Source organism: Cervus canadensis, chromosome 26 (genome assembly GCF_019320065.1).
Source record: "Cervus canadensis isolate Bull #8, Minnesota chromosome 26, ASM1932006v1, whole genome shotgun sequence".
Classification (NCBI taxonomy): domain Eukaryota; kingdom Metazoa; phylum Chordata; class Mammalia; order Artiodactyla; family Cervidae; genus Cervus; species Cervus canadensis.
Genome location: NC_057411.1, coordinates 38,833,593 through 38,845,735, shown reverse-complemented (window position 1 = coordinate 38,845,735; position 12,143 = coordinate 38,833,593). Strand labels below are relative to the sequence as shown.

Genomic DNA, 12,143 nt, shown 5'->3' with positions numbered 1-12,143 from the left:
TCTGGCAGGCTTCCCTGGGGAGGTGGCATTCAGCCTTTGGCCTGAAAGTAGACAAAGATTGTCAGGAAACTGCAGCTGGGAGTGGACATCTGAAGAGCAGTGAGCAAGTGTCTCCAGCCTGCACTGCTCAGGTGACGGCATCTATGTGGGCGTCTCTCCTGTTTTTCTTCCTTTCTCCTCCTCTGAGGGGTGGCAGCCCAATCAGCTCCAGAGAAGCCGGGCCCCGTAGGCAGAGTGAAGTCCTCCAGCCCCTGCCTGCAGGCCAGTGGGATGGAGTCGCTCAGCTGGCTGCCCATGTTCATGCAACTGGTGCTGCTGGGGCCCCAGGAGGCCCTGGTCCCATCACAAATCAGGGTCTACGTGGTGCCCCACCACCACGTGGACATGGGCTGGCTCCACACAGTCCAGGTGGGTGTCTTCAATGATCCCTGCTTACCTCTTGGAGCTGCAGTTCCTTTTTATCCCCCCACTGGAATCCAGTGTGGGTTTGTGTCCTGGGTCTGCACCACAGGGAGGGTCAGCCTGGGCTCTGGTTCTGCCTTGGTTATGGACGATCTGTGTGGCAGAACTTGGGCTGATCACTTCCTGTCTCTGTGGTTTAGTTTTCCCACCTGTACTGGGGAAAATTACAGGCAGCAGAGATCAGATGACGTGCGCATGGGTCTGAGGAAGGCCATGGTCACAGGCCCAGTCTGGGGACCTGCTCTGCACCCTGAGGTTCACTTCTGTAGGGAGCAGGGGCCTCAGGACTTTTGCACTGGCTGTTCCCTCTGCCCCGAAGTCTTTCTTCCCAGATGCCTGAGGGGTTCAGTCCCTCTCTATCTCCTGGTTGTTCCTGAAAAGGGCTTTCATGGTGAGGTCTTCCTGGCAGCCTTGCCTACTCTCCTATAGGTGCGTGCTCAGTCACTTCAGTCGGGTCTGACTCTTTGTGATCCTGTGGACTGTAGCCTGCCGGGCTCCTCTGTCCATGGGATTCTCCAGGCAAGAATACTGGGGTGGGTTGCCATTTCCTTCTCCAGGGGATCTTCCCGACCCAGGGACCCTGCATCTCCTGCATTGCAGACAGATTCTTTACCACTGAGCCACCAGGAAAGCCCTTACTCCCCTGTATATGTTCCCCCTACTCCCTTCCTTATATTTTACTTACCAGCTTGTAAACCTCTGGTTTCCAAACTAGAACATCAGCTGCCTGGGTAGGGGCTTCATCCACCGTGTCTACGAACATATTCTCAACCCGTCTGATGGATGGAGTAGAGGCTCCATGAGTATTGAGTGAATGAATGAATGATGCCAGAAAGGAGAGGGGGGAAAGACTCTGATGTCTTTAGGTTTCCGGGCAGCTGACTTTAAATTGTTAGACATGTCTCCTTGAGCTCTTTCCTGGAAGAAGGAAGGAAATAAATAAACACACAACCACCCTCTGTGATGATGGATATAATTCATTATATGAGATGTTAACAAGTGAGTAGCTCATTTTAAAGAGAAAGGGGCAGCAAGAGCCTTGAGGCTAGGTGTTAAGTCTGGTCCTGCGCCCACTGGGTAGCTTCTGTAGGGGGCCACCCACCTGTGTGTGGAGCTGCTGACCTGTCACCCCCAGTTTACAGAGAGGGAAACTGAGGCTCAGAGAAGGTTGGTGCTGCTCAAGGTCACCAGAAGTAGCCGCCATGCCTGCTGACTCCCCGCCCGGTGCTCTTTGCATTCCTTTAACCAGCATCGCCGGGCTCCATGGTGAGCCAGGCTGACACAGATGGGAAGCAGCTGCGGCTCCATCCTGGGGGCTCCCTGCCTGGGGGGAGGCAGGTAGATCCACAGGGACAACCCAGGGGGTCAGCTCCTCTCAGCTTCATCTCCCAGCACCCACACCCCCATCATTTCAGCCCAAGGAAGCCCTTCTGAGTCCCTGGACCTCACCCCTGGGGCCCCTGGGTCTGACTGGTCTGTCCCCCCATGGCAGCCTCGGGGCCACCCAGCATGTCCTTCTGGGAGGTTGGCCCTGACCCTGGGCCTGGCCGGCACATCCCTCTGCAGCATATAGTGCCGTGATCTGTTTCCACATGTATCTCCCCAGGAGAGCACCTTCCCATCAAGGAGTGTCTGCCTGTGTCCTTCTCCCAGGGCACCGTTTATCATGCATCCGGCACAGAGTGGGCACAGAGGCTCCCTTGCTGAAAGAGGGCTGGGAGCAGAGGGCAGGGCCCTGGGCAGATGGTGTGAGTGCCAGGGGCCCCCCGACACTGTGGGTCCCTGGATTTTACTCCTTGGTCCCTGGGGCTAAACCCTCCGGGATTCCTGATGGAGCTGGTGTGATGGTGTCCCCCTTCCCCTCCCCCTGGTCTAGGAGAGCATGCAGGCTTATGTCACCGATGTCTACGCCTCGGTGGTGGAGGACCTGACTCGTAATGAGCAGCACAGGTTCATCATCGTGGACCAGGAGTTCTTCCGGCTGTGGTGGGATGGCGTCGCGTCAGCCAAGCAGAAACTCCAGGTAACGCTGCCCTCCAGGGTGGTCCCCACAAGGCAACTGAGAGAGGATGGCCTGGGGGTCCCAGTGATGACCCTTCAGGAAGCTCCCAGGACAGTGCTCTCTGTGGCCAGAGCTGTGCTGGGTAAACCAGGAGGCCCCAAACCCTCCTGGGCTGTTCTCAGAGTTTAGCTCAGAGTTGTGGTCAGCCCCATGCCCAGGAGATAGGTTTGTGTTTAATCCCGACTTTCTGGCTATTCATTGTAGCTGTGGCAGCCCCGCTGGCACTCAGCTGGCTTGAATGGGGTCCCCTCTGTCACTGGATTCTGGGGGAGGGGGCCCTGTGTCCACACTCTCTTCCTTCACTTACACATCTGTGTGGGCCCCGTGGGGACGGGAGCTGGTGACCCAGCCAGGGGGTGCCACAGTCCCTGTGGCTTCAAGGCTGGCGGCAGATTGGCTTCACTCATCACAGGGAGTGAAAGGCCCCGCTCCACGGAGGGCAAGCCGGGACCAGGTCTGCTGCCCCTGCTCCCTGGGTGATCACAGGCGGCCAGTGGCCTCTGTCAGCCGCATCCACAGCGGGAGTGACCTCCCTGCTCAGAGAGGCTGTACTTGGAGTAACCACGTGATGGAAGCACCCGGGATGCCTCTCTGGAGCTTGGCCCCTCCAGGCTTCACTTTCCCTCAGAACAGTCCCTGGTGCTGAGACTCAGAGGCCCAGCAACCTGCTCAAGGTAGCAAAGCTCAGATGGCGAAGCAGGGTATCCATGAGGTCCCCCCAGAGGGGATGTGAACCTGCAACCTTAGAGCTGAGAGGACCAGCCTCCCGTTTGATGGGCTCTGCGGCATTCCAGGTGCTGGCCTACGACTTTCTACACATTATTTCATTGACTCCTCCCAAGAGCCTCACTGTACAGAGAAGGTTCAGGATCAGAGCGGGCAGGTAACTGGCTCGTGGCCACACAGCTTATACCAGACAGGTGGGATTCTGGGTCAGATATCCTGACTCGAAGTATAACTCTCCAAGGTCTTCAGTAGAAAGTCCCCATTTCTTTACATGGATGCCCCCAAACACAACTACCTATCTCCTCCCCCAGAGAGAGGTGTGGCCTGGCTAAGGTAACTCAAAGGCATAGCCCATAAAGAGAGAGTTCTTTTGAAACAATACATGTATATGTCATTCAGTATATTTTCAGTGAATGAGCTTCAAATAGTATACCTTCAGAAATCAAATCAAAACTACAGTCTATCAAGTGCATGGCGGCTTTACTGCCATAGCCTTTGCCCTCATAAGTCCAGGGGCATCCCCAGGGGTCAGCTCCTCTCAGCTTCATCTCCCATCTTCCATCCTCCCTTCCTTTCATGTATATTAAAATTTGTCATCCAATCATGTGACAAACCCAATTGGAAGGACAGTCTACAAAATAACTAGCCTGTAATCTTTGAAATTATCAATCACATGGAAGAAAAAGAAAGGCTCATGAAGTGTTGTGAATTAAAGTATAATAAAGAGAAACGACATTGAAACCAACTCATGATCCTAGATTGAATCTTGTACCAGAGGAAGGACATTAGTGGAACAAGTGGCAAAGTTTGACTAAAGTTCCTTAATTCCACAGTAGCATTTTTAACATTAAATTTCTTGATTTTGATAAGTACACAAAAGTTACAATAATCTTGTTCTTGCCAAACCTATACTGAAGTATTCTAAAGGCTAACTTGTGCTTTCAAATGGTTTTGAAGAAAGAAAGTATGTGTGTAAGGATACGGGAGAGTATTCAAGGAAACAGGCAAAAACAATAACGAGATAATCTGGGGAAAGTACCTACAGGAGCTCTTGATACAATTCTAGCAAGTGTTCTTTAAGTTTGAAATTACTCCAAAAGCAAAATTTCAAAATATATACTTAGATATTATGTATGTGTCTGATAAAGCTGCAGTCATGGGCCAGGTGCTGTTCTGAATGCTGGACACAGCGCTGACCAGGACAGACTGGGTCCTGCTTTTGCAGAATAAATGAAGGTGAGGAGTTTGAAGGAAGGACCATGAGACTCTGTAGGCATGTCCCCAACAAACACAACCAGGCTCAGCTCAGGGGCTGTAACCAGGCTTTTTCTCTCTGCCCACAATGCCAAGGTCCATGAGCTTGTGGCCCAGAGACGCCTGGAGTTTGTCCTCGGAGGCCAGGTCATGCACGATGAGGCCGTGACCCACGTTGATGACCAGATCCTCCAGCTCACAGGTCTGATTACCCCTCCCCAGACCCAGGGTCCCTTGGGTCTCCTGTTAGGCTGGGACTGGGTATCTGAGCCCTGGTCTGGCCTCCATGTTCACCTCTCAGCAGGAGACTGTGATCAACAAAAGCTGTGATTGGCTGATGCCACATCCTTGTCTGTGCCCTTGAGTGCAGGGCTTGAGTGTGGATTTAGACCAGATGGGCTGGCTATACCCTGGCTCTCAACCCTCTGAACAGGGGGCAAGTGATGGAACCCCATTAAGTCTCAGCTTCCTCCTCTATAAAAAAAGTTTGATAATGAGGTACCTCAAAGTATTGTTATTGAGATTAAATATGTTATTAAATAACATATTAAACATGTTATTCAGATTAAATATTGAGACACCTCAGCCACCTCAAAGACCACCACTACTTCATTGCCACCACCATTTCATCAAACACCACCTGTACAACTACAGAGCACATTGAGTGTAGTGTGTGGATCTCCAGTAAATGGTCAGTAAAGGTTAGATCCCATCCCTGTTATCACCCCACCCACCACATACTCCACCACTGTTCACACCATTACCACCACCGTCACCATCTGCATCACCCCCAACACCCCCACCACCTCCAATAACAGCACATACTCCACCATCACCACCACCACCATAATTACTAACACCACCATCTTGATCATTACGTCTACACTATCACCACCATCACCATAATTACTAACACCACCACTATCTTGATCATTACATCTACACCATCACCACCACCACCATAATTACTAACACCACCACCACCACCATAATCCCTAACACCACCACCATCTTGATCATTACATATACACCATCACCACCACCACCATAATTACTACCACCACCACCACCACCATAATCACTAACGCCACCACCACCTCTATCATTACATCTACACCATCACCACCACAACCATAATTACTAACACCACCACCACCATAATCACTAATGCCACCACCACCTCTATCATTACATCTACACCATCACCACCACAACCATAATTACTAACACCACCACCACCATAATCCCTAACACCACCACCATCTTGATCATTACATCTACACCATCACCACCACCACCATAATTACTACCACCACCACCACCATAATCACTAACGCCACCACCACCTCTATCATTACATCTACACCATCACCACCACAACCATAATTACTAACACCACCATCTTGATCATTACATCTACACCATCACCACTATCACCATAATCACTAACACCACCACCACCTCGATCATTATTACATCTACACCATCACCAACCACCACCATAATTACTGACAACACCACCTCAATCATTATGTCTGCACCATCACCACGACCACCACCATCAATAGCCGCCACATTTCCATCATTATCATCATCAGTTCTACCACTATCATCACCTACACTACCTTGAGGACCACCAGAAGCACCACTGGTATCACATCCACCATCCGCTCAGACACCTCGGCCACCTCAAAGACCACCACTACTTCATTGCCACCACCATTTCATCAAACTCCACCTGTACAACTACCGAAACCACATCACCTCATGAACACCTCTACTACCACCAGTTTCTGCATCATCTTCACCACCAACAAAACCTCTACCACCATCATCACCAACTCCACTACCATTATCACAACTTCCACTACAAACAGAGGGGCCACCTCCACCACCACATCACCTCCCCATTCCAACAGCCTCTGACACCTTGACCACCATTACCACAAACTACAAAAACAACTTCTCCAACGTCAACTCTACCACCACCACCATAACCACCACCATTAACGCTAACACCATCATGAACAGTTTAAAAACTTCATCACCATGTCTCCCATCCTCACCACCAGCACCACCACCATCATCATTATCTCTACCATGGCCATTACTACCACAACCACTGCTTCACCCACCATCACCTCCACCACCATAACCACCACCATCCCCTCTATCACCACTATGTTTTCCATCACCTTACACAGTTTGCACCAAACACCCATTCCTAGCTATGTAACAAAATTTTTTTTTTTACAATAGTTTCATCCATCCCTAAAGGCAGGGTGACATTACTTTGTCAACAAAGGTCCATTTAGTCAAGGCTGTGGTTTTTCCAGTAGTCATGTATGGATGTGAGAGTTGGACTATAAAGAAAGCTGAGCACAGAAGAATTGATGCTTTTGAACTGTGATGTTGGAGAAGACTCTTAAGAGTCCCTTGGACTGCAAGGAGATCCAACCAGTCCATCCTAAAGGAGATCAGTCCTGGATGTTCATTGCTAGGACTGATGTTGAAGCTGAAACTCCAATATTTTGGCCACCTGATGTGAAGAGTTGACTCATTTGAAAAGACCCTAATACTGGGAAAGATTGAGGGCAGGAGCACAAGGGGACGACAGAGGATGAGATGGTTGGATGGCATCACCGACTCAATGGACATGAGTTTGGGTGGACTCCGGGAGTTGGTGATGGACAGGGAGGCCTGGTGTGCTGTGGTTCATGGGATTTCAAAGAGTTGGACATGACTGAGCGACTGAACTGAAAGGCAGGGTACTGAGGGAACATCATTGTTCTAAGTTTCATTTTGTAGAACAGAAATGAAGACTGAGGTCAAAGAAAGGTCAAAGAGGCAGTGGATGAGCCAGAATTGACTAAAGCTCCAGCCCATTGTCAGCCCCCTAAGAGTGATCCCAGTTACACCAAGTGTCGAACATCAAGGTGGCATTGGACTTTTTCTGAGAATTTTCTTTACACTGTCTCTCCTTTCACCCCTTTAATGTATGGTTCCTTCCTTCTGAGTTTCTACTGACTTGTTTCTAGGTATAAGCAGGAATGTGATGGGAATCTTTAAGTTTTGTTAAATAAACTCCCAGTCTATAAAATGCAGTCTAGACCTCACCTCCTGGCCTCCACCTCATCCTTCTGCCTCCTGATGCTCTTAACCTGCTCCCACAACTGGGCCTCCTGTGCTTTTAATCACAAACTTTCCTGATGTTTCCAACTGAACAGCTCATCTCAGACTCAGCTGAGGGGTCTCATGGTCCAGGAACCTCCATTAAACCCACAGGACCTTATCATCTCCCCTCTCCACCCTGAAACTACAGGTTGTCTCTTCTCTGGGTCCCCAGAGCTCAGCCCAGGATCTGGTCAGACAAGTGCGGTTGAGCTTGGAAGGAGGGGATAGGTGCTGACCCTCCCCTCCTCAGGGGTGACCACAGTGGGGGCAGCCCTCACCTCTGGTCTCAGCCCACCATGCCCACTGTCCTGAATACCCCAGGGATGACCCTACAGGCCTGACCTAGACCATGGCAACCAGAATCCCAGCATACTTGTGTTCCCATCACCTTGGGGTAGGAAAGGACATGGACCTCGGGACAGTGGTTCCTCCCCAGGGGATTCCATGGGGCTCCATTTCCAAGACCAGCCAAGCTCCCCAGAGGACGGACATTGATCTCCTCTCACATAAACTTCATGTTCTAAGTACAAGACATACACTTAGTCCCTTCAGTCCTTGAGGCAGTCCTGGAGATGGGGAGTCTTACTAGACTCCACTCATAGGGGTAAAGGTTGAGGCTCAAATGCTACTACAACTTACCTGAGTCACGCTGCCACCAGGTAAGAGTCATGGATCTGACCCGAGTCCGGCCCAGTCAGTGAGGGGCTTGTTAGCTCAGCCCCTCTCCCTGGAGGCTGGACCAAGTGCTTTTCCATCTCTTCTCTCTGATGGCCTCAGAACAGCCTGGCTCAATATCAGTTCAGTTCCGTTGAGTCACTTAGTCGTGTCCGACGCTTTGCAACCCCGTGGACTGCAGCACGCCTGTCCATCACCAACTCCTGGAGCTTGCTCAAACCCATGTCCATCAAATCAGTGATGCCGATACGGCTTGATATAGCAGCTTGTAAATCGGAATTCAGTAAGTGAGTGGTTGGATGATTCTGGGATGGAGCCCTCTGTATCATTGCCTACAGCAGCAAGACCCTGCTTGGCCTGGTAGCTGGCATTCCAGTCCTGGAGAAGGGCAGGGGCCCTTGAGGGAGTTAGGGGGTGAGGGGACACCCTTCAGTCACTGAGGAGGTTGATCTCTTTGCAGAAGGACACGGGTTTCTCTACGAAACGTTTGGGATCCGGCCGCAGTTCTCCTGGCAGGTGGACTCATTTGGCGCCTCTGCCACGACCCCCACCCTGTTTGCCCTGGCGGGCTTCAATGGCCATGTCATCTCCCGGATAGACTATGACCTGAAGGTGGCCATGCAGCAGAAACAGGTGAGCCGTGAACCACATCCGCGGCTGCCAACGCGCCTGGGCTTCCTCTCCCTCTCTTCCTTCCTGCATCTCAGAGACCCTACTATTGTCCCAAGCATTTGGGATGCTGGCGGCTACACAGTCCATGGGACGTCCCAGGCCCATCTTTGCCCTGCTGTGCCCTCTGGCATGAGTGGTTCTCTCCTCCCGCAGGTCTAGCTCCTGGCTGAGCTGCAGGCCCAGCTTGGATCCTGCGGCTCTGAGTCCCCTTCCCCCTTCAGCTGGGCTGGCACTGCCTTCTTCTTTGAGTCTCCAAAGGGACTGGCACAGACTTGCACTCAGTAAACCGTGATCAATGCAGAGGGGAGGTGGTGGGGGGTTCAGGGTACCTGGGACGTAATAACTCTTCTGATGGGTGGGCAGCGAGCATGAATGAATGTAACACTCAACGACCACAGAGACACTGCCTTTGCCATCTATGAAATGCCAGGCCTGGTGGGAGCCACTGCCCTCTGGGTTTCCTTTAATCCTCGCAGTAGCCCTGTGATGTAGTTTCTGTATTTCCTGGGACTGTCTGAAGAAAGTACCAAAAACCAGGAACTTCCAACAATAGAAATGTGTTGTTAACAGGCCTGGAGGTCAGAAGATTGAGGTCAACCCTGGCAGGGTATTGCGTCTTCTGAGAGTGTTCTGGTGGGTCGGCTCTGGGCCTCTCTCTACGTCTGGTGGCCTCAGGCATCCTTAGCCTACAGACTGCTGACTTCTCCTTATGTTTGCCCATCATCCTCCTTTGCTCATGTTTGGGTCCAACTCCTCCTTTTATGAGGGCTCTAGTCACATGGGATCAAGGCCTGCCCTTGTTACTCAGGTACCAGTATAGAGAACCAACATTTGAGGCAATGGGGTTAAGATTTCAGTATATATTTTCTAGGACGTTATTCACACAGTTACAGATAAGAGTCATATAATTTACTCCATTTCATAGATGGGAGAATTGGGCCAAAATGTAAGGATTCTGTGCAAGATCACTCAGGTAATAAAGTTTTGGAAAGCAGTGATAGCATGGCCAGCAGGAGTTATCAAAGAGGATTTGGGCTCTCGGTGGGCAAGAGAAATAAGCTTTATAATGACCCCACTGAGCACCGCAGTTAGCACTGCACATGCTTCCTATAGCAGCTCGATTCTCCTGCAGGTAAGTCTGTGAGCTGGGTGTGATTCCCAGACATTCATGTTCAGAGACCAAATCCCAGAGGAGTTTGTGAACTGTGTATGAATCGGACGTAGTACTCACAGAAGCAGGATTTTATCCTTGCTTTGTAGCTCTCAACTCTTTCTAGGCATCTGACCTTGAAAAATGAACTGCACCCTCAGTGAGAGATGATGAGCCCCCCCGTGTCTGGGGGCATTCAAGCAGAGTTAGTGAGAATATGGCTGGCAGGTTCTGACAGCATGTCCTGCCCTGAGGATGGGTGGGATGAACATGCAGGAAGGCACCTTCTGAAGGGCAAATTCTTCCATTCCCTGTGGCTTTGGGAGGTCAGAAGGAATCTTGAGGAGAAGGCAGCAGAGGGAGATATTGACCATGAACCACTGAGAGAGGAGCGGGGTGCAGGGAGCCATGAGACTCAGGCGGGGTCTGGGGAGGGGAGCCTGGCAATCCTGTTGCCCCTGGACACTCACTCTGTTCCCTCTGGGTTTGCAGGAGATGCAGTTCGTGTGGAGAGGATCCAGGTCCCTGTTGGAGCAGCAGGAAATCTTCACACACGTTCTAGATGGGAACGGCTACTGCTCGTGAGCTCTTGCCTTGGGCCAGGCCCTGTTCCCAGCCCTCTCCCTGAAGCACGTCAGCCCCCACCCTCACGGCCACCCCTGAGGGGACTCACCAAGCACCCATCTTACGGAAAGAACAACTGAGGTCTAGACACCCAGACAAGGTCCTGCGGTAGCAACATTGGGCTCAGGAGGCTGCTCCAAGACCTCCAGGTCATGGGAACAGCCCTCTTGTGGGCTGTCTGGTTGGAGACCTTGGTTCAGCCCCCTTCTGTCCCTTTGAGCCTGTGAGGCTGCAGGCAGGGGGTTGAGCCCCTCTTTGAAGAGGGGAGATTGTCAGCAGGATGAAGTGGCAGCTGGGAGAAGAGGCCTGGTGGGGGGAGGGGGACTCACTACCAGGTTAGTGATGTCAGGCCCCATGCTGTGCCTGGCATTGTTTCTTGCTGCTTTCCATCAACTATTGTTATTTAATTATCGTAACAATCTTTAGTATACCTTAGTGATCGGCAAACGGAGATTCGCAGAGATTCAGAGTGGTCATTCCTGAGGCCTGGTTGAGATGTCACCTCTATGCTGCCTGGCAAAGACCCTTGCTGTGGGCTATCCAGACCCCAGAAGTTCACTTTTGGTGCCTCCCAAACCATATTAGTGCCTGTGGATTCCAGCATGCTGGCCTGTCTTTATACACCATTTTGAGATTCTGCTCATTAATAAGTTTTTCAGATTCATTTCTACTTTAAAAATATTGTTAAAATACCATAATTTAGGTATCAAGATTTTTATACCCCCGAAGTCTGGTGCCCACGGTCCCTGCGTTCCTTGCTTACCCTTGGCCCCAGCCCTCTTTGCTTCCTTGGAAGTGGAGCTGATGAGCATGGAGCTGACACAAGGAAGGAGGAATCAAGATGATCCTCACTTAATCCGTATGGTGGAAGTGGGGCCCAGAGGTTGTGGGCTTCACTTGGCGGCAGAAGGAATACAGGACCTGTAAGGAGATGTGCTTGAGGTCCCCCACAGGGCTGAAATGTGGCACCTCTGTCCCCATAGCTCTCATCTGCCCACCACTGACCTGCCTGTCTGACTGATGGATGACGGAGGCCTTCAGCAGGGTCCGCTGGCCCAGATGCACTCTGGCCTCACGGAGCTCTTCCAGTCCACCTGGACCCCAGGCTGCCTTCCTTCCCAGGGTGCAGCCCCCTAACACTCCTCTCTGTCTCTCAGTGAAGTGTTTGTCTTCCAAGATCAACGCATGGATGAGATGTTCACCCCCAGTGACATGACTGTCAGTAAGGACAACATTCAAATGTATACCGAGAAACTGTTGAACAACGCATGGGAACGGTTCATCCACTTCCAGACAGAACATGTTCTCTGGCCATGGGTAAGGGGGGACATCCCAGGCCCTGAT

At 51.3% G+C, this 12,143-nt stretch overlaps 1 protein-coding gene across 1 annotated transcript in view; it reads left to right on the top strand.

Annotated features, from left to right (window-relative positions):
* Positions 1-252: 252 nt before the first annotated feature.
* The window catches only part of LOC122428276 (epididymis-specific alpha-mannosidase-like), a 38,700-nt gene continuing 26,809 nt past the window's right edge, over positions 253-12,143 (top strand). Inside the window, exons 1-6 of the mRNA XM_043448183.1 lie at positions 253-408; positions 2,339-2,485; positions 4,601-4,706; positions 8,814-8,986; positions 10,668-10,756; positions 11,957-12,116. Coding sequence (XP_043304118.1) covers positions 271-408; positions 2,339-2,485; positions 4,601-4,706; positions 8,814-8,986; positions 10,668-10,756; positions 11,957-12,116 — 813 coding nt within the window. The 5' untranslated portion in view covers positions 253-270. The remainder of the gene's footprint in view (positions 409-2,338; positions 2,486-4,600; positions 4,707-8,813; positions 8,987-10,667; positions 10,757-11,956; positions 12,117-12,143) is intronic.